General features: G+C 37.6%; 1 protein-coding gene across 1 annotated transcript; it reads left to right on the forward strand.

Annotated features, from left to right (window-relative positions):
- Window positions 1–1,896: 1,896 nt before the first annotated feature.
- Window positions 1,897–21,506, forward strand: CSRNP3 (cysteine and serine rich nuclear protein 3). Its single transcript, XM_008496044.2, has 4 exons — window positions 1,897–2,059; window positions 15,584–15,843; window positions 18,864–19,160; window positions 20,463–21,506. Exons 1-4 carry the CDS (start codon window positions 1,912–1,914, stop codon window positions 21,504–21,506), a joined length of 1,749 nt encoding a protein of 582 aa, XP_008494266.1. The 5' UTR covers window positions 1,897–1,911.
- The last annotated feature ends 2,230 nt before the right edge of the window (window positions 21,507–23,736 follow it).

Here is a 23,736-nt window from a genome sequence, read left to right on the forward strand (position 1 = left end):
TATGTGTTTCTCAGAGTTTTTGCTTCATAAGAGGTGAATGGATGCCTGCATTAGAAAACTTGTGTTCTAGTCCTTGTAATTAAATAATATTTTGAAAAAGTGATATAATATATCAATAATTTCTACTTTTGATTTACAAAGGCAATTTTAAACCTTTTTTTTTTTTTTTTTTTTTTTTTTTTTTTTTTTGAACTTTGTTTCATATACCCACTTTTATCCTGTTCTGGCTTCATATTGGGTCCAAACTTGGTTGTAAACCTCTTCACACTGTTGCTTTGGTTTTTCCAGGAAGAAAACTGGTGTAGGGGCTTGAAAGCTATAGAATGCATAGGAGGCACTAAAACTCCTTAGTACTACAGCAAATGTGAGCAAAGATATTAGAGGACCCACTGAATTTCTGTGCTTACAGCGTCAGAACATAGCTACATCACTGAGATACCTCTGTATAAATTAAAAGATAAAAAAGATGTAGGACTGCATTCGCTGGCTTCTGCTGCCAAGTGTCAGGGTATGGTTTCTTGTTCACAGTGGCTGTACTGCCAGCTCTCTGCCAAAACCTGGGTGCCCTCATCCAGCCTGCCTGCTGGGAATGCTTCTGGCACCTGCTTCCTCCTCTGCTATCCAGGAGAGTGTGAGGTGTCCTGGGCCAAAACTGAAATGTGATAATTGTTGAACAGTATGGCCAGTACTGGAATTTCTTCCTTAAACCTGTGTTACTTAGTAGTAGTCCTTTAGTCTATAACATGTTAGCTTCTGGACAGAATTTTTTTTTAAACACAAAACCAGAGAAATGTTGATTGGGAGGGGCCTCCAGAAGTCCACCTTCCTGAAAAGAGCAGAATGCAGCTGACTCAGAATTACTGAGTCCTAAACATAGTTGCAAGGATTTAAGAAGTTCTGTTTCAGTAAGGAATGCCATTTATTTTTGTTTTCCTTGCTTTCAGTGAGATTTGGGAGAGCCCTGTGGGAAGTCCATTGTGCTAGATTTCCTACTCAGCAAATCCAGCATGTCCACAGTCCTAAACAAACTTTTTGCCTTGACTAAGTATCAGCACTGCTTGTCTCTGCAGTGCTGCAGGTGGCATGGTGGCAGCTTCGTGTCCCCTGAGCAAGCTCCACTCTCCTTGATCTCTGTTCAGTTAGGGATATGCTTTATCCTTAATTACATGCAATTTGTGTTATATTTCTACCTCTGCTGCTAAATTTCTGCTTGCATACTTTGCTTTATAATCCTCTACTCAACACCAGGAGTGTATTTGGCAACTCATTTCTTAATGTGGGAAGGAGGTAGTTTTGGAGGCAATTGGTGTTTCTGACTAGAGTGGAGCATTTCTGAATTCCAGGCTTTTATTGAGCACTAAATTTGTATATGGGCTTTGTGACTTCATTGTCTTCTACTTGTCCATAATATTGGAATTACCAGGCAGGTTTCTTACAGGGATGACAAGACCACTGATTAGATAACATGCATTTGGTAATGGGAACTGTAGTGTTCAGAATGATTTCTTCTTACTAATTTCATCCCTCTTTGTGAACATTTCGTCCTCCTGTGGCAGCCAAGGGTGGAACCAAGTGTGGGTGTTTGAAAAGAAACTAAGTTTTTTTCGTTGTTTGGAATTTCACAACGTAGCCTAGAAATGAGGGGTTCTATGGATTTCAAAATGGGAAAAATACTCCCTGAAAGCAATCTGTTATACATTATTCTAGGCAGCCATTTCCACACGTCAAGTCAAAGTATGACTTCTGATGGTTGGTTTTTTTTTTCAGTTATTCAAAACCAGACGTGGAAACTTATTGGTACTTCCAATTAAAAATTACTTTGGAGATAATGACTGCATTTTCTGCAGTTGGATGTTGCAGTGTCTCATTGCCTCTGTTCCTGTTACAGGTGCATGTGACAGCATTGCAGCGATGAGTGGAATTTTAAAGAGGAAGTTTGAAGAAGTTGATGGCTCCTCACCTTGTTCCTCTGTGCGGGAATCAGATGATGACATTTCTAGCAGTGAAAGTGCTGACAGTGGTGATAGTGTCAATCCATCCACTTCTAATCATTTTACTCGTGAGTACTGAAGTTGTGTATCTAAAGAGTTCTTCCTGTTCCTCAAAATCAAATGAATTTCACAGCTAGATAAACATGATCATTTGAGATTCAACAGATAGTAAAATGGACTTTCTGTGGTGTTCAGTTTGTAACTTGCTCAAAATGACTTAGCAAACTTACACCTGTTTGCCCTTTTGTTAACTATATAACACTATTTCTTCCTGTAAAAAATTGAAGTCACTTGGAAGCCCCTACCTGTTTGCTATTTGAATTATGTAGTTGCTGTAGTTAATGCTGTGAGTTGTGTTTCAAGTATTTCAAGCAGGTAGAGCAAGTATTTCAAGCACTGTAGAAAAAGTGCTTTAGGTAAGTTTTTTTATTTTCCTTTGGTAAGTTTAGTGCAGCTGTCAGCAGTATTGTGTTGGTGAGAGTTCTCCAAAGAAAGTAATAAGCTTTCCATCATTTGGAATTGAAGAACATTATGTATAGGACATGCTATTGAAATAGTTCTTATTCTTCATGTAGGGGAGGGTGTCTCTACTAGGCAGTCGTTTTTTGTGCCCACAAGAATTTGGTTTTAAGTTAGCAAAGCTATCTCTGCAGCATAAATACCTAGCAAGAATGAATGTACAGTTTATATTTATGTTTATGAAATTAGTTTTAGGTGGTTATACTGTTTTATAATGAGCTGCATGTTTTAAGTAGCAGGGGGTTGCCTCTTTAAACTGTTTCATATAGTTCTGCCCTCTGGAGTCAGTGGCTATAAAGCTGTTTCCTTAAGACTGTGGACCAAGGAGCAGGTGAGGCTCCTCCTCACTCCATCCAAAGCACAATGTGGTTCTTGTGACTCTGTGGTTTAGACTGTGCCTAGAAATGACGTCTGTAGCATGTGGATTGATGCTCTTAAAACTGATGCATCTGCCAAATGCTGCTTTGCAGTTTGAGCTAGAGGTTGAACATTGAGGGTCTGAGTTCTCTTTGCTGTTAGGGAAAACTCCTGTGCTTAGGGTTACATATTCACAACTTTTCAAATTGCACGTTTACATGTAACAGTCTTGATGTGGTATATTAATTTAAGATGAAGTGATACTAGGGGACAAAGGATTAAGTGACCCAGTAAACCTCTTTCATAGTATTTAGAAATATCTTGGTGAAAATATTATCTGTATGCTGATCCTTTAACTTTTAGAACTGTTTAAAGACTTAGATGATTATTCACCATAGACTGAAAGCAGTCCTTTTCCATTAAACAGTCACTGACACCCACAAAAAAGACAGCAATTTTATTGTAAATACACAGATAATACCAAGATGTCTTGTAATTCAGGGGAGAAACTTGGAAGTTGTAATACATGCATATAACAATAAGCTTTGAATAATGTAGGTTTTGAACAAAATCTGTAAGGTAAACTATAGTCTTTCAGTGTTATGATTAATGATTCATATTACTGAGATGTTTGTGGCCACAGAAATAAATGTTTACCCATGCACCATCCATGGAAATTGTCCATATTCATATCTCATGAATACAGGTGTCTTACGGAGCTACCAAATGAGGCACACTTGAGAACTACACGCAGGTATGTTGTACAACAGCAAAACTGTTAATAGCGTACATTGAAAGGCATTTTGTTCATTCTTTAAACACATTCAATTCCCAAAATAAAAGACAAGAGCTTTCCTGTGTTGAATATTGAATCCCAGCTTCTATGGAAAGGAAAAGTTCTGTGAGACATTTCAGTGAACAGACTGAAGAAAGCCAGCACAGAAGAAAGGCTGGCCAGATTCCTTGCCTCTGTTACATGCCTGAGTATCTCCTTGATGGAGGTTATCTTTCTAAGCCATCTTCTGACACTTTGTACCATTTTCTTTGTTCTTTTGTGAGACACTGTCACATCTTATGTACTGTCTTCCTTCCGGTCTGTTTTCATATGCGTAAATGTTAAGTTCCATATAAACTCTCTTTTACTGACTAGAAACATGTAGGTTGTGGGTGACACAGAATTTAAATCTTTTGAGCTTTTAAAAAAAAGCCTAGTGTGGCCCACTAAGTTTTATTTTTCTGTTCTAACTGACCTGACAATGAGATAATTTTTAAATTGCTCATAGCTACAACTCTTTCCGTGCTTGAGCTAGCAGGCAGTTTGTGTATAAATCTATCTAGAATAGCTGATACATCTAAGTGTTTACACAACCCTTGAAACAATATGTGCTGGGTCAGATAAACAGGAACCTTTCAGCTATGCTGCTCCATTAGCTTTAAGGTCAGTTTAACCTGCCAGCTAAATGAGGCACACAGCTGCTGTGGATCACTCCAGTGGGGCAGAACCATGGGAAGATAGTTTTGATCTCAACAGTTAGTAACCCTGTAGTGCAGTGGCAGAAAATACATGACTGACACATCCCTAAGTGCTATCTGTTGTGACTACCACACAGACTTTCTTTAACAATATATCCATTTAAATAAATCAGTGCAGCAACAAATAAGTCCCTAGCTTGTTAAAGATGTCTTTTTCTGAGTCAGGAAATGGAATTACACTCCATAGGGTATAGGCAACTTTTACTAGGCTCATAACAAAAATTAAATGTAGTATTTTCTTGGTCAGGTATGCATGAAAATGCACCTGCACATTTTTATATCTCTTACCAAATGATGATGGAGTGCCTTCATTATCACTGGTACAGATAATCCCTGCCATCTTTCTTACTTACTTTTCTCAGTCTATTGAGTTAATTTCAGTTTGATCCAGCAGGCCATTAGTCACACTGCAGATTTACCTTAATGCATGCCAAAGCATATAATGAATCAGTCCATGTACCTGTCCCATTTCATGGTTCCTCATCCATATCAGCAAGAGGGGTTTTCATCTTCAAGTACCAGTCCAAGCATGCATACACAGTGTTAGTCAGGACTAAAAATATTTTTTCCCCTTTTTGTTGGAGGTAAATGGAATACAGGGCAGAGCACACCCAATGACATTTCAGCTCCTTTAAATTGTCCTGTAGATCCAGGGCACCTTGCTGCTGTGTTTAATCAGCTCCACAGCAAGCTGTCTTTGGAATTGCCATTCAGGATGTCAGTACAATGCCCTGACAGTTCCTACGATTGTGTGTGCTGCGTTCCAGGCTGCAGCTCAGTTGTGTGGGATTCTTCTGGAGGTATCTGCCTGTAAATGCTTGATCTATTTTTCTAGTAAGAAAATTATATGAGTTAAGTTGCATAATTATATGTAATTGAAATGTGTGGAAAGACCTCACCAAGTCCTGTCTTTTGGACTTGGATGCTAGTAAAAGCTCCCCATACCACATTAATCAGAGTCACATCTCTTAAGAAACATATTTTGAGTAGCTGCTGCCTTGCCATTTCAACTTCAGTGTAGTGTAGCTGGAACTTTGAGTGTAATGCCTTTATTGCAGAGGCAGGTGAAGTCTCCAGCACCAGCTTGTCTGACAAGGTGATAAACAGGAGGTAGAACCTCCACACAGTCTAGTTGATATCTTCCATCAATTATCTGTGTCTTGGCATTGACATTATCACTGCCATCAGCATGATTCTCCTGCAGCCAGCTGTAATCATAGGTACTGTCATTCTGCCAATTTGGGTACTGTCTTAAAAAGTGTTAGATGCCTTAGGTTCTTTATGAATGTGGCTAGTCAGTAGTATTCTGAGAAAACTCTTGGGTCCCTAAATGCTCTTGCTACCTTTTGAACGATAATGAGGACTTTGAAAATAGAAATGCATTCCCATTGTACTTCTTTCCATATGCCCTTAAAAAATACTGGTTTGAATTTTCTAGATTTGCTTACATATTTAGATTCCCTCATCTTTATGGCCATGCAGAACTTGGAAGAAGGTATCAAATATTTTGAAATTCCTAGGAAGGTGTAGCTTCTCTTAAATTATCTTTATGTAAAGAACAGTTTTATTTTGTGTGAGCTTGCTAGCATAAGGCATCACGTGAGCTTTAATCTTAAGCTGTGTTTTTAATGGCTGGTTAATGCTAGAAATCTAAATGAGTTAAAGTGTTTATGCTGGCTTATTATGGGAGAATTCTTAGGAGGTGTAGCTAAATGGAGTTGTTGGTTTTTTTTTTTTCATGTCATCTTGCAGTTATTTATATTGCCTTCAGTGAGGCTTGGAATTTTCTAGTTATTGAGGATTATTGTTGCTATTCGTTGACTCACATTATGAAACAGCTTGAGAGATTCTCAGTTTTGATTTTAAAGCCAACACAGTAAAACCCAAGAAATGCTAAGAAATCCAGTGAAATGTATTGCAATGTGTTTGCTTAAATAATCCCACAGAATGAAAGGGCAGGGTATGCCATGACAGGATTTTGCCTGCTGGCTTTCATCAGGAATAATTACTATTGCAGGGGGAGGTTTTAAAAAGAAGGAATAGAGGGTTTAGTAGGCAAGTTCCCACTGTTTTGGGGGTTTTTTGGGGGGAGGGTTTATATAACGAAGTCAACTTCTGTATTTTTGAAACGTATTCTCCTGTAAATTGATGTGTTTCATATCCCATATAGAGTGACAGTTTTTGCCTTGCATAATGTTTTGATGACTTAGATGACATAAATGATTTTTTTTTGCATTGAAGATGTTCATGACAGATGCAAAATATGTTTGCAAATGTGAAGTTGTGGAGAGCTAAATGAGTATTTGTATCATATAGCTATTCATAGAAGCCACCCATAAGAAAGGACAGAGAATTGCCTGTAGTGTCTTTGGAGAGTTCAGCAAATACAATTGTTATTCATGGGTGTTCCTGCTAAAATCCCTGGTAGCAGCTTTTCACCTCACACTGTCTAAAGTTGGAGCCAAGGTCAGAAATAATGTACAAATCAGCAGCTGGCAGTTTGAGTAAATGGTAAGGCAGAGAGCAGTTAACTGTCTCTACTTCTCCCTGCAGGCTGATTATATTTGCAGAATGGATAAACTCAACTACTATGATGAATGTCACAGGAAAGCACTCTAGGGATTGAGGGTGATGAGGAGGTAAACTTAAAATTTTAGCCTTAAAATTATAGCTTTTAGCATGCATCCCAAGAATGTAGTAGTTTTCTGAAATTTTAGACAAAACTGACAGTGAGATAAAATGCTGAACAAGTACAAATGAAAAACCTCTCCTATTTATTTCACTTTGTGAGCTAGTACTTTTCAAATGTGACAGAAATAAATCTAGTATCAGGCAAGGATTCCTGTGGAGGCCATCATGTGCAGTGAATTCAGCTTTGGCTTTATCAAAAGGATGGAGCAGTGAAGTGCTACAAGGGTTGGTGTTGCTGTTCCACAGCATTGTCCCTGTCCTGTCTAATTTCCAGTGCTCAAGTTTATGCCTTTCTGAGTATGCGGTTCATATCAACATTTCCAGGTTCAAATTTATTCCAGAAAATACCTCCCTGCCCTCAAGCACACATTTCTTTGGGAGGATATATTGTGTGTCACAACATTTCTTCTTAATACGAACTTCCAGTATGTGGAGGAAATGTGTTTCATCATTATGGGGTTAAATTGATAAATATTGTGTATGGAGACTCTTAGAAAAATATCTGGGGAAGACCAGTAGGATGGAAGGAGGAGATGGAGGTAGAAGCAGGTTTTAGAATATGACCTTTTCCTAAGTTTTTCTTTTCTATGAAGACTGTGAAGTTCTGACCTGGGTTACCATAGTGGATTAGGCTTTGCTGTTCTGTGATGTTAGGCCTGATGGGAAAGTCATAGAGTAGGTGGTGGAGACTGGTGTTAATCCTTCTTACCATAGTAGTTTATGTGGCACTGAGAGTATGTAAATGGGTATTGGAGTATAGGAGTATAAGAGTTTAAGAGATCCTCCTCTGGTAAGGGATGGAGCTTTTATGTAAACGGCTGCTTCATACACTTTTTCCAGCCTTTTGAAATTTTCGTGTGTCTTAAGATACTTCTGTATTGGTGACAATGAATGGCTTTGCCATCATTGATGCAAGAGTGCTGGTAATCTGCTGGGTAGCCATATGGTTCACATTTATTTTAATGTGTCTTTGACATCAGGAGAATAGCTGAGACAGCAGAAGAAAGTGCTTATGTCTTGGAGTTCAGCCAGAACTGAGATTATTTATTTTCTGTAATCAAAGAACTACCAGTTTTCTCAGTAAAATATGTTTGAAAAGCATGATAGGTTTAAGATGTCATTCCTATCAGAATTTTGTAAAACTAGGAAGCAGGTTTTGAATTTTCTAGACAAATACCACCACAACATGATCTTTTCCCAGGTGGGAGAGTTGGGATTCTCTTTTTGCCACTTAAAATGCAGAAAGAAACACTCTTCATTCACTGGTTTCACACTGCTGTAGCTCCACTGCCCAGAGATCAAAATGTGGATGTTCAAAGGTAAACAAAAAGTGCATCTGGATAGTGCTTTATAAGGACATGAGGAAAACTGTGTTTCCATCTACCTATTTCACTACAAATGGGACTTGGATGTTTCTTGGGAGGATACACTGGAGTGATAGTGTAAATACGGATTTTCCCTTTTGGAAAGGAGTTTTCTTACAAATGTAGGAATTTGGATGGGCTCACGACAGCATCTGTTACCAAGACATAAGAAATACAAGTAAATACGATAAAACCTGAACTTTTCAAATGTGGAAAGAGTTGAGTGGTTGAGTCTTTCCTTTTTCACATATTCAATAATAAATAAATAAATAATGGTTATTCTCAGGGGAAAGAGCAGAAAATACATCTTGAGTTGGAGATGGAAGGGGCACCAGAGGCAACTGCAGAACTTTATACCAGCTGTTGAAGGAGGCAGAGGCTGGAGATGTTGGATGCAGATGGCACCCACCAGTGTTTTCCCCCTTTGTTTCTCTGGGCTGGAGACTTCCTAGCTTGGGTGGTTCCTGTGGGTGGGAACAGCCAGCAGACAAACAGCTCATCCCCATGTGCAGAGGTCAGTAGGAATCTCCTCTGCTTCTAGCTTTCCACTCCATGCTTTGAAAATGTGTTGGTATGGGTCAGAGAGCTGCTGATACATAACTTTGAATAACCTGTGAAAACCGAGCCACTAATAAAATTCTTGAGTCTCCCAGTAATACATAAAGTAAAAGATAAATTTTATCTGCAATACAGAAGTACAAAAGATGGTTATAGTTTTGAGTCTGTTGGTAGGAATAAGGTGATGGCCATCATTATTTGCAGCAGAAGGAAAATACTGGCACTGGATTGTTACAAATCCGTGTATTGCTCCACCTTTCTTCACCCTTGTGTAGTTGCATTTTCTTCTAGATGTGTTTAAACCTTTCTGATATATAAATTGCTTCATTCTTTTATTAAGTGTTGATGAACAAAGATTTTCTTTATCCTCTAACTTCATGTGACTAGAATGGCTCATTTTTCTTACTGTCATTGTTGAGGAGTCTTTTTCGAAACCCAGAAAGTATTTCCCCGCTTGCTGTGTTTGGTGTCAGAATTCCAGCACAGATCGATGCTTTGTACCACATACTTTAGCCAGGATGAATCTGACAGGGCAGGTTTATTGTCAAACTGCTATTCCTAATATTTGCTCTTCTCCCATTAATTGTCACTGCGATGGAGATTTATGTGGCACAGCAGCCTAAGTGAGAAAGATCAGTGGCCATGGAAGATGTTTTACAAAACGCTTTTATTTTTAAGGCTATTGTTATTTTCATGAGAGCTGTATTTTATTTTTTTTACATTGACATGTTCTTCAGTTTTGACTTTAAAGCTTTATTTTTAGAGTATATTTGCAGGATGAATTAGTGGTCCCTCCTGTTTCATGCAGACATACAGGACACACTGTGTCTGGAAAAATCCACTTAAATCTTTATCGAGAAGGATCCATAAACCATCTCGTGTGCCATTACTGTTACCTACTGGGTGATAAAAATTGCACTTCTTTTGATATATAAAATGTTACCTTTTAAAATTGCAACCATTTTAATTAAAATATTGTAATAAGAGTTAGGCCTTATTGTCCCAGTGTAGATGCTGTATAATGTACCACTTATGGGAAGAACTATAATGATGTTTGTATGTTTATTCTATTTTTAATCTTTTGACAGTTATCTTCCCATGTCTCATAAACCACAGGTGGGCTCATGCAGCCTTACCGAGCCAAGCTGTTATCTGTAATTTGGAGGGGTGATGCTGTGGGGAGGTAGAGATGTGTAGGAAAGGTTGTCTTGTGTTAGACAAAGGTTGTTTAATGTCGGTGTGCAGCTTTATGAATAAATCACTGAAATCTCAATTTCTTGAATGACTGCTGAACAATTATGTCTATTCTGTACTACAGCTGATGACTGACAAATGTTCTCACAAAAATACTGAAAACTGATGGGCTGTATTTTAAAAAATTGATAGCTACTGTTTAGGCTTTGCACCATTCTGCAGGTCTCTGGCTCACTGTAGAAGTGTTCTTAAATTCTGGAAACTGCAGAGATTCCTTCTGTGTTCAATAGCTAGACAAGTGCAGAAGGCAGGAATTGTGCATAAAGAGAAATGGCAGAAATATATGTAGTAATGAAATAAATTAGAACTGCAGTGCATAAAGAGAACTGGTATCAAAGAGAGAGGTTAATAACTGAGCAACACATGAATAAATGCATCCTACCATGTCTGTGTGTGGGCACATCATGGACAAAGGTAACAAAAGGGTAAGCGCAAAGAGCAGGTTGTGTTTCCAGGGTGTGTTCATCATGCTTGGGTTAAAAAATTGTTTGCTATTAAGGTTTCCTTCAATTATTTCAGCCTCACTTTCAGGAACTTTGTTTACAGACAGCTGCCAGTTTGCTTTTCATGGTCTGTGAGGCAGATGAGCTGTGCTGTGGCTGTTTGCCTGGGTCAAGTGCTGCATGGATGGGACTGTGCTGTGCTCAGACACAGCCCTGAATCTTGCAGCAGCTGCTTCTACAGCTGGCAAGGAGCTGATAGGCCTGCAGGACCTGCCTTGATTCCGTGAGGAGACAGGCCAGTTGCAGGAAGGGTATTAAATTGGATTCTGTTCTTCTAAACCCAGAAACTAAGCCACTCAAATGTCAGATGCCCATAATCAAAATTTCAGCAGTAGATATTATTTCAGATGAGGAATTCTGACAGTCTGAAGATGCCAATGTCTGAAGACCTTGTTCAGATGTAGTGACCTTTTCTGAGACTGGTTCTGCAGCAGTAATTGTGTTCTTAACAGTATCATCTTTCCCTCTGATAACAGACATTTTATGCATTACAGTAGTTGCGTATCTGTCAAAAAAATTTAATTCCATGTTACCTTGAAACATGGAACTAAAAATTGTATTTAATTGCTTAAATACATGAGAATGGCATCTTTTTTCCTTCCATAGAATCTCTCAGTCTCATAGGATATAAATGTGATCCATAGGATTGTTATAGGTGATGATGAATATTCCCATGCCTATACTTGCCATGAACTGCTAGGCCCAGGGTGGTAGTGTTCATTTTCCAGAAACACCTTTTAGTTCCTGTTGACAGTATACACCATTGTAGCAGATGTTAAAATGACACATCTCTGCCTAGCAGACTCTGCCTGCACTATTTCACCTTTTTTGCTCAGAACAGATGATAGTGGCATCCACTGATACCACTTGTGCAGATGGCACATTAATGCTTTTATGAGACTGACCAAACATATGGGCATATGGTCATGCTGTCTGATATATCAGAAAATACATAATTTGTATGTCTTGCTCTGTCTTGAGTTAAGAAGTGTCCTTAGCAGTAATTACATCTGTTTCATAAATATGTAAATAAATAAAGGTACAGTGCATTCTAATTGACATAAAACCCTGAGTCTTGTTAAGATGATCTGAAAATCTGAGTTCTAGTTGGTGTGAAGCAAAAGGACTGAATGAATTATAGATTACTTTGTCCCTGATGTTGGAAAAGGTTCAACATTTCCATTTAATATGTAATAATTTGAGGTCACATTAAGGCAGCCCTCTGCTTAGAGATTTATGCATATAGTAGAGCAAGAATATAGTGCCTTGGCAGTGCCAAGTGTGCTTCGTTTTGTGACCTTGGTAACTGAGGTGGTCACAATTCTCCAGTCCCCTCACTGACATCTCCAGTCTGTGCTTTTGAGTAACCAAATAAAATCCTGTAATATTTTGCAGTTTTTGCATGTGAGCAACAACCGATCTGCTCTTGAGAACAACATTCTCATAAATATGAATATATTCTGACTGCTTCCTAGCAGTAAAACAGAAGAGATGACTACAGAGTTACTCACAGAGCCTTAGCTCTTCCTTGTAATAAGCTTTGGGGTGCAAAACCAGCAAACCCAAAAGGTAAGATGTGTTTCAGAAAACAAATCGCATGCAGTCTGAGAGTTCTGAATGTTTATGTGGTTGTTTACTTACACAGATCATCATATGCTTTGTCTGACTAGGAACTAAAATGTTAATAAATACAACCATGAATTTTAAGAACATTTACAACAAATGCATGTCAGCTGTCTTAAACACAAGTGTTTAGTGCTGGGTTCATAGTGCTGGTGGCATGGAAGTTACAGTATGCCAGCATTTTCTTGAAGTTCAGCTTAATTCTATTTTAGCACAATTTTTGTCAGTTATATATTAAAAAACCCCAAGCAAGCAACTTTGAAGGTGCAGCACTGGTAATTTAATTGCTTCAGGTGCTAAGAACTATGAAAGTGCTGAAGAGATGCATTAATGGGTTCTTTAAGACAGCTCGTGACAACTACAACCTTACAGAGACTGCTGATAAAACTTTCAGGCATAAACATAAGGCCATGTGTGAAATCAATGTTCTGAATTTAGACAGCGTACACATGGGTACCCCCACCTCTCCCAAAAAATGCACATAGTGGAAAAGCACATTCATGTAATTGTCTATGACATTCCTTTTTTCAGCTGGAAGTAGTTAGATCACAGTCTTCTGCCTGGCTTCATTCATCTACAAGATTGTAACGTGAATAAAAGTTAGGGCTGATTTCTCTGTGTATAGAAAGTAGTATGATTCACCTTCCATAATGAGATTGACAGACTTTCAAAACGGAAGCATTTTTATTTCAGCATTTGATATTCTTGGCAGTCAGGAGTTCCTTAGCTAAGGCCTAAAATAAATTACGGTAAACATAGACCTTGTGTGGGATGAAGGTTCAAAGGCATTTGCTACCTTGGATAGTTTACAAACACCATTACCTTCTATTTCCTCATGAAGCACAAATATATATATTCTTTTTAAGGTTAACATTTGATCTTTTCGTTCCTATATACTTTACTGTAGTTTCATCTCTCATTCCATTTGTGATTGGTTCTTTTACTTGGTAAAAAAATCTGCTTGTCGCACCATTTCTTCCAAAATAAAGGCAACATCCATTTGAGATCCAAATAACATCAATACCATTATGACAGAAATCGGATACATCCCAGACTGGCTTAGATACCTCTTTCAGCAGGAGCAGGATTCTTTAATATGCACTTCTTTATAGGTGCATACTAATATTTATATTTATATTTTATATTTATATATTGAAAGAGAATATCACAATATCAAAATTAGCCTGTCTGGTTTTATTAAAGATAATTTTGTTTTTAAATTGAAAATACATGAAAAAGAGCAGTAAAATAATGCAATATTTAATATCATGCAAAAATGACTCTCCTATTAACTGGTCTCCTCTAACAAAACAACCCTCTTCCCCCCAAAATGGATTCCTATGCATAGTTTTGACAGGCTCTGTTGATAGAAGATTTGCTTAAACTTGGATGTAAGTTTAAAATACCTAATGTAATAGGATTTGTATTTTGATTCCCTTGTGTACATTCTATACCTTTTTTGGAACACCCTTCACTGAAAGCATGTAAGTGAATTCAGCTTATTTATCTGTTTTATATTTACAGTCTAACATACCTGCAGGATAACTAAAGGAATACATGTTATTTATATAGTAATCTGTACTTTAGGCTGCTTATCACTATCAGAAAAATAATACTATTTTATGGTTTACCAGATTCCAAACAGTTTTTCAATTCTGTCAGTAGGGCACAGTGTCTGTAATTTGGTTACAGGACTGTATTTTCTAGTGTACTTTTTTTCATATGGGTAGGTTAGGCTACTTCTTGTCTGAATTAATTAATTTAAAAGTCTGGGGTTTTTTAATTTGTGGTGATTTACATTTCACTACATAATAATATTAGAGTTAAAACATGTTTTAACTGTGACAATAAACCTGCTATGATGGTACGAAACCAAGGCTGAAGGCCAAGCACTTCCAGTCCTTAGGACTGGTGCAATGTTAGATTACCAGCATGCATCTTGTTGTTCTTACTGCTTCTGTAGAATGCTTCCAAGTCTTTCAAGAGTGGTCAAGCACCTTTTATATCATTTTACTGCCTGAATTCTGGCTGTTACGTTTCCCATTGACACTTGCCCAATTGCTGTCTGTAAACTGCAAAGCAAAGACTTATTATCTACATTCTCAACATCCTATTGCCATTTTGCAATAAATCAAATAAATCAGGCTGCTCATCTTAAAAAGCAAGGAGTTTCTTACCTTTCTCTAATGCTTATGTGTCCCCACTGTTACTAATGAGGAGCAATAATCAGTATCATTTGAAGGAGTTACTAAGTATCTGTAGAAAAAAAAGAATAATATTAAACAGTTAAAATTTGGCATTTGGTTTTAAATGAATCTATTTCATATGATACTGTATATGTGTATAAGGAAAACTGAGCATGAATGTGAGAGCAATCAGAAAAGCATTAGAAAAGACTAGTTTTAAGTTTTTGTCAGAATTCCACACATGAGGGTGTATGTATACATGTGCTGGGTATAGTCAGTGGGTGGCAGCAGAAAAAAGGATTGAAAGTAAAGACAAAGAACTGGTTTTAGTCCTTACTCAGCATTATTCCTCTCTTAATCTGTAATGATGATGATGATACGAATTTTGGAGACAGTCTGAAACACTGAACCTATTGCCTTTATAGTTTCTTAATAATTTCTCACATTAGGAATCTTTGCTGCCAATTGGAATCCAGTTCTTTAAAGCTGTAGTTATAGATCTCTACAGCCGAGCCTTGCTGACAGAATACTGAGAGTCTATGAAGACCTGTGAGAGACCATAGGGCTGTTGTTCTCCTCACTGTTGCCCTCTGCAACCTTGTTTTGTCCATAAGTTTTTGAAGAGGAGCAAGTCCGTGGATCATTCATTGTCTTTGAGCTTTGAGGTGACACTGTGCAAGAAATTCTTTTTGTTGGGATTTATTTGGTTCCCTTGGTAAAAGGATAGAATGTTTTTATAACGCTATGGTAAAACACAGATATCCTGGCCAAAAACTTCTCGTCCAAAGTAGCCAGTGGTGTTCATCATTGTAGCAGTTTGTAATGGTTTCTAGGTCTGCATGTATGGTAAATATTTCTAAAGTTACTTCCTCAGTTAGACTGCACACCTCTGAACTTCAGTGTGTACACAGCTATTTTTAAGGTAAATGGAAATACTGTGCATGTGGTAAATCTGCTTTGTGACTCCAAGTTCTCATTCCTCCTGTAATCTGCATCTGTTCCAGCTTCTTCAATCCTGAAGAGAGAGAAGAGAAAGAGAACAAAAAATGTCCATTTTAACTGTGTTACTGTGTATTACTTCACGAGGAGGCAAGGCTTCACCAGTGTTCCCAGCCAGGGGGGCAGCACGCTGGGGATGTCCACTCGCCACAACAGCGTGCGCCAGTACACGCTGGGAGAGTTTGCGATGGAACAGGAGAGGCTTCACCGAGAGATGCTAAGAGAGCATCTGAGGGAGGAAAAACTCAACTCTCTAAAACTAAAGGTAAAACATTTTTAAGATTTTGATCCCTCCTTTATTTGTGTCAATGAGCAGTGGCAGAGTTTTAAAAGGCCAATGTCTGTGTTAAAAAAACCCAAATATTTCCTTTCTGTCAACTCCATTTTCAATCAAAACAATACTTTTTTACTGAAGACATGATTTTATTCAGTATTAGCAAGTGCTACTGTAGTTTTTACTGATGTGTACCTCAAAAAACTTTGTAGGGAGGTTGTTGTTTACTCCCTGTTTTCTACAGAGGAGAGGTAGGCAGAGAGTGGTAGAAGTTAGCCTTGAGCATGGTGTCCAGCAGAAGTCTGGAAGCATCAGGAAGAGAATGACTCTTCTGAGCCCTTCCACAGTGCCCCATTAGACAAGGGAATGGTAACATCCTAAGGACAGAGGGCGAAACAGCCTGGTTTTGTGGCCAACTTGAGCAAATTTGGCAAGAAGTAAGAAACAGTAATACTAAATTTCAGTGTACTCATGTATGTGTTCACGTGTCTTCAATATTTCAGCAAAGGATGTGTCTCTGCTAGAGAAGAAATCTGTCAGAAAAATTACCTCACTATCAGTTTAGCTCGTCAGAATGAATATTGGCCACATTTTTGAACCTGTCTTTTTAAATACAGCACAGGAGATGAAAGAAACTATATTTAGGGGATTATGTTCTTGGAAATGTCCCTTCTGCCTGTTTAAAACTGGAAGCAAAACTTCTCTTTGTTTTGTAGCAGATGAAACACTTCATGTATAATGGCTTGTATCATATGTATTTTGGGCTCTTTTTCAGATTAATCCTCTAATTATAAGTGAGCAATATTTAGAATTGCAACTGAACTGCTTTGCTCCATAGCCCTTTCTTTTGTGGTGATTTATCTCTGTTTCAGATACAAGTTGTCTAGAGCAAGCTGGCACCCTCCAAGTTTAAGAAATGCTTTTCAGCATTTTCCCATAGAATGACCCTTGTTACTGTAATTACTTTTTTCAGTCTCCTAATTGGTTCTTTTTTTTAAATAGCTAAATAGATTTTAATTAGTTCATACAATTTGAACTCTTGTAGTGAAAACAAACAAACATAAAAGCCATAAACATAAAAAGACAAAAACAAATTAAAGACAGATATCTGGACAGGCTGGAAACCAAAGGCTACAGTGTTAGTGACTTATCACCAGATACCTCTCAACATCTCACAAGACCTTCAGAGCACCAAGTGTGAATTGAACTGTGTCAGTGTAACCAGTGCCTCTGTGCAGAACCCTTGGTTGACTTCCAGGAATCAGCTCAAAAGAGTGAAGAATAGTAAGGCAAATATTTCACATTTTCTTTTCTTTTTATATTAGAAAGTAAATCAAGAAAAGTCACAGATTTTATTTAGCTTTACAGATTGGATGAGGCCTTTTAGCCTCCATCTGTATGGAGCAGAACTTTGCTCTTTTTCCTTTTCATAATTCTGCTCTTGGCTGGGATGGATCCCCTTTCTTCATTAACTTACTTCACTCCAGCCCACTCTTTCTCTTAAGACACAGATTCTACTCTCTGTTCCTTTTCCAAATACAATGTGTTCTTCCTTCTCCCCAGTCACTTGAGTAGATGATAATCTTTACTGTTACTGTAAAGTTCCTGCAAAATCTCTTCCTAAGTATTCAGTGGATAAGGAAAGCCTGATTTGCATTACTCCCTCTGCCCTAATTTTGTTTCCTCTCACTAAAAAGAAAACTCATTTCCCCTCCATCTATTTCAGTAGTGGTGGGATTCTTTCCTCATTGATCCTCAGGAACTGATGTGGTAGTTGTTTACTAGCATGTTCTGAGACCAGTAAGCTGACTCCAAAGTTTCAATTCAAATATTAAGAAATTGTGGTGAGGTCTCCAGAGTCTTGAGAGTGGCTTAAAAAAGGTACCATCTTACTGGTGTTAAATCTATGAAAATTAAATATTTATCTTCATTCTAGAGCATGCATAAAAATAGGGAACAGAAAACTTCCATTTCAAACCAATCCATTGAACATGATTATTCAAGAGATATATAAATACATATTTAAAAAATACAGTGGTAAAACTGTATTTACCACTGTATAAATACAGTGGTAACTGTATTTATGTGAAGGAAAGAACACTTTCCTTCACAAAAGCAAATCAAAGAACTGGTGAAAAATATAGAATACAGGACTGAGTATATTTAATTTGCTTAAGACAACTGGGCCTTGCTGATTTCCTATTTCCTACCCTACAGAACTAATACATTGAAATACCTTGTCTAAATAGTCTTCAATGTCTCAGAGTCAGGCAGAACTGATCAGGGAGCTATTACCTGCTCTTCTCCAAGCCACTGTAAAGTGAAGTGAGTAATAGAAAATAGAGTAAGAAAACAACCTGAAGGAAGTTTGAGAGGACATTTTGAAAATGGCTGCATTTAAGATGAAGAAAGAGCTCGAAGATGCACATAAAGGGATTTGAATGTTATAGGGATAATAGACATGGTATTTAATTGCAACAGGAAATAAAATGAAGGCACTAAGCTCCAAAGGGTGCAGTTACTGAGAAAGATTGAGAACAGAACACATGAAAAAGAGAGAGGAAATCATAATGCCTATAAAGTAGAATTGTGGAGTAGCAAACCAGCTGTGAATGAACTGAAATAGGGTGCTGAACTGCTGATCTTGTGAGAATTTTTTTCTTGTGCTGTGTGTACACGTACACTGCACTACCAATCATGACACTGGGATTCTTCTCCTTCCGGGGAGGAGTGTTGCTGTTAACCTGGCTATACAAGTCAGGTATAATTAGGGACTTTTCTTCTGTGATTGTCTTACAGGAAGAGTTGCTATAAATACAAACTTTAAGCACAAAAAAGAGTACGCAGTCAGTAGTTCAGCAACAAGTAATGCAGTAATACCATATTTTTATATATATATATATACACACACACACGTGTGTGTGTGTGTGTTTGCATATACAGCTATGTATTATACATAGGTGTGTGTGTGCATGTATAGTTTGAAGACTGTTACTTGTTCTGTACAACAGATGACAAAGAACGGTACAGTGGAATCCGAAGAAGCAAATACCCTGACTCTGGATGACATTTCTGACGACGACATTGATCTGGACAACACAGAAGTAGATGAGTACTTCTTTCTACAACCCCTGCCAACAAAAAAGCGAAGGGCATTGCTCCGAGCTTCCGGAGTCAAGAAGATTGATGTGGAAGAAAAACACGAGCTGCGGGCCATCCGCCTGTCCAGAGAGGATTGTGGCTGTGACTGCCGTGTCTTCTGTGATCCAGAAACTTGCACTTGCAGTCTTGCAGGCATAAAATGTCAGGTAAATGTCTATATTATTGTTGCTACTGAACTATTAAGGGGAGGGATAGGGGTATCTGTACTTTTTGCTGTTAAAGTTATAAGTACTGGAAATTAATTATTAAGAATTACACTTGTGGATCTCAAAAAAGTTTTTGAAGGCCCAGATTTAAAATTATATAGAGAGCAATATGAACAATCTCCTTCAACATCTGCCTTTTTGATTGGTTTAGGCACATACATTGTTTAGGTGTTTTTTTTCCTTATGCAAATACTCTGCTTTATCAATGCATACGTGTACATGCAGACAACAGGAGAATTAGCAGGCTGCATATTTCAGAAGGGACAATTCACATATTGTCCAAATATGAGTAATTGTCCATACTCAATGAGAACTCAATGATACTTAAAATGCATGCATGATAAATTTGCATGTAGGCACTAAAAAAATATATCCACCAGCAAGCAGGCACTTTTTCCTCTGCAGACTTAACAGGTATTTCATGATGAACATTTACATAGTGTTCTATGTACTGCTTTACATGTCCAAAATGTTCCTTAAAAGATGTTTCAACTAATTCTCTGCAGTTGCTGTTATACAGCTTAGTTAATTTCTTCCTGAGTGCATTTTTTTCATAATTTCTTAAACCCAAGCCTAACTTGCTTGCTCTGCTCTTGTAAAGAATGTATTCTCTTTGCTGCTTCTGTTTTTGTCCTAACATGTGGGACGATGTGCTAGGTTGTGTTATATGGTTCTCTTCTGCACCGGATTTGATGTTTAGGTATTAAAATGTAGCTGAAAATCAGAGACCTCAAGGTAATTGAGCTGTCTAACTTGTGCATTCAGTCATATTTAAGATGGCTATTATTAGATATATAAATTCTGCCCACAGTCTGTTGCATTTACACAACTTAATGTAAGACCTTTATAAAGGTTTTCAGTTTAGTAGGTTTCTCTTTTGCCTGATTGTAACCAAATTTAAGACTCTTTCTGATAATGCTTTTGGCAGGATTTGAGCACAGCAGGAAATAAAGCTGTGGCAGATCCATAAATAGAAAAACCACATATTTTTTGTTCCACTGTGTAATGCTTTCAGGTCTGAAACAGAAACAAAGTTTTTCTGCTTGCAACATTGTTGCATTTATAGATCCCGGACTATCTCTAAATATTCCAGGGCTAACCTGCTGACTTTCTGTTAGCTTTGCCCACAACACTTCTCAAGGTGAATCTCACTGCACTGTTGTTTGTCTAGACTGTTTAGGTTCTATCATAATGCCAGGCTGGTGCTACATGCTGTTAATCTGTATTCTTTTTTTTCAAAAGGTGGATCGTATGTCTTTTCCATGTGGTTGTACTAAAGAAGGGTGTAGCAACACAGCAGGTAGAATTGAATTTAATCCTATCCGTGTGCGGACTCACTTTTTGCACACAATAATGAAACTTGAATTGGAGAAAAACAGAGAGCAGCAAGTTCCAGCACTAAATGGCTGCCACAGTGAGATAAGTGCACACACTAGTTCAATGAGTCCAGGACCCCACCCCGTTGAATATTCAATTGCAGAGAATTTTGAGATTGAAACAGATCCTCCAGCTGCGGTTATGCATTCTCAAGCAGCTGAGGACTTGGACTGCACAGGGGAAGAGGAGGAAGAGGAAGATGGGAGTAGCTTTTGTAGTGGAGTTACAGATTCTAGCACACAGAGTTTAGCCCCTAGTGAATCAGATGATGATGAAGAGGAAGAGGAAGATGAGGAGGAAGATGATGAGGAAGAAAAAGCAGATGATTTTGTAGAAAACATGGGTTCCCATGCTGATATGGTGCCTCTTTCTTCTGTCCTTTGCTACTCTGATGGAACTGCTGTGCATGAAAACCACTCTAAAAATGCTTCATACTATACTAACTCTTCAAATCTGTATTACCAAATAGAGAACCATGTTGCTGGCACTGCTAACCAGATCAGTGAGACTTACTCGGAAAGGGATGCTGTCAAGAACAGCAGTCTTTCTCTGGTGCCTTACAACATGACTTCAGAACAGTTTATTGACTACACGCGGCAATCGGAGGAAACTTTTAGCAGCCCTCATTACCCTTCTGCAAACCCCTCAGTCATTGTTTGCTGCTCATCTTCTGAAGGTGATAGCAGTGCTCCATGTAACAATTTATACACTGAGCACAGGCCGAGTCACCCTCAAGTGGAATTTCACTCATACTTGAAAGGTCCTTCTCAAGATGGCTTTGTTTCAGCTGTGAACGGCGACAGTCGTGTACAAGAGCACCTTGCTGAGAATTCACTAAACCTCCCAGAAAAGAGCAGACTGCACGAAGAGTGCATCAAACCTCCAGTGGTAGAAACAGTACCAGTTTAATATTAGAAATATTCTAGGACTGACTTCTGTATTAAATGCACTCATTGTGGATTTCCTAGAATCTTACTTTTTTAAGAGGTAGACAACACTTGGACTATAGTCAATGTTCCAGACACAGTTTATTTTCTCAAGCTAAACTGGCAGTGGTATTGCACAAAAACAGTTCATGTAATCAAACTGTCTTTTGATAAAAATAAAATGGATAAGTAATAAACACATCCAACATATTTTAAAGTAGCCTACCTATCAAAGTATGTGAAACCTGCCAAGCTATCTGAATCAAAGCTTCGTGTTTTTGATTGTCGGGCCTGTGCAAGATTGTTAAAACTGATACTTTGAAATAATCATATTTAGAGTCCTAATTTTCAACATATCTGAGAAGATGGTAAGTTTAATGTAAAAGTAACTAATGTATAAAAAGTTTTAATTGTTCTGTACTGTATGTATTTTATTTATGGTAGAGAGTAGTCATGTTCTGATAAAAATGAACATGTTCATTTGAGCAGACTATCCATAGCTAGTTACAAAGAGCATGTCCACTTTTCATCTGAATTACCATGCATTTTTTTTTTCTTTTTCTTTTTTTCTTTCTTTTTTCTTTTCTTTTTCTTTCTTTTGTAAAATACTATGTCTGGTAAATTATCTTGAGACACATTTTCGAGTGAGTGTTCTATTTGCTCTTTTACTGTTCTTGACAAACAGAAGAGTCAGAAAAGGGACATTTACATCTTCTAGAAAGCTGAAAGGTAGACAATCCTCTATCAAAATTAAAATCTGTGGCATTCCAGAACTAATACCCCCCCTCCCCAAAGAAAAATGATCTTGTATATAGTGGCAAAGAAGCAGCTTAAGCTTGCACAGCACCTTTTTATCCCAACAAACATTCAGATACTATGCACTTTAGTGCCATTTTGCAGGACTGTATTAACTGCGGGAACTGTGAATTACTTTGGAGAAATGCCATAGCTCCAGACTCTGAGGTATATGTAAGAAGATCTTAAAATTCATTGTAACAAAACCTGTATGTTTTTCCCAAGCCAGTTTATGAATATGTCTGTAGGTAATTTATAAAAGAAGACGCCTTCTGCTTAAAGTTTTGATGAAGCATCTAGAATTCCCAAATATTTAGCAGTTTCAATGAAATATGAGGTTGTTTTTTGTGGATTGTAAATTTACAGTCATTTGGTCTAATTAGGAATCAGTAGATGCAGCGAGGAAATGTTATCTTCAGCAACCTTATTTCTGTTACAGTTTGCAAGCAAAACAGTACATGTATTGTGTGGGTACTCATTACTTTGTACACTCTATTTGTTTTTAAATGAACTGGGAATTAAAATACATGCTGTATCTCAACCTTTAATTAATTAACTTATCTTGCTTTCTTCTAGAAAAGGAGGTATAGGAACCTGATTTTCTCTACATTGATAATTCTGCACTGTGTTATTTTTACTTCAAAGTCTATTTCAACATTTTTTTCTTGTAATACTGAAATTTTTATTATACATCAAGTGGCTTAAAAGGTAGACCTGTCTTGTTTGAAAAATAAGGATCAGCATCTTAGTTTTTAATCTGTGTTAAATCTATGTGGTTAACAGTATGCATGTAAACACAGTGTAAATTTTAGCTTCTGTAACAGTGAGTAGAAGCTCTTTAAAAGATTGTGTACAGTACTCCAGTAGAAAAACTGCCAGATTCAAAATATGCTTTAAAAAAAAAAAAAAAAAAGCTGACTTCGTTGGTTTTATATGAAATCTTGGCATTTTTATGCTAACTTAGCAAAATATTTTTACTCCATGTAGTAGCTGGAAAGGTTTTTTTATTTACTCATTTCCACAAAAAGCCCTACATGTTTTATATGAACTGCACTCAACAGTCCTAGTTCTTGAGAGACTGCATTCCACACTTGCAACACGTTCCATCTCCTGGGAAAGTGCAGTCCTGTTCATTATCTGGCTCAGCAGTTCCTTAAGCCTCTCCACCTCAGTCACACAACACTCTCTCTACTCTCTTTCTTTAAAGGCTGAGTAGCCAGGTAATATACTCTCCAATTTCACACAGCAGCTATTCATATTTATTTTTAAAGAGAAACATGTTTGTTCATAAAAAAAGTTTTTCATGTAAGAATAATTGTATTCTGTTCATTATACTATGGGCAACTGTATCAGATCTCTCTGTACATAGGCATCTTGCAGTAACAGCAGACTTAAATCTGGCACCAGCACCAAAAGCA

The sequence above is a fragment of the Calypte anna genome, chromosome 7, assembly GCF_003957555.1.
Source record: "Calypte anna isolate BGI_N300 chromosome 7, bCalAnn1_v1.p, whole genome shotgun sequence".
Lineage (NCBI taxonomy): Eukaryota > Metazoa > Chordata > Aves > Apodiformes > Trochilidae > Calypte > Calypte anna.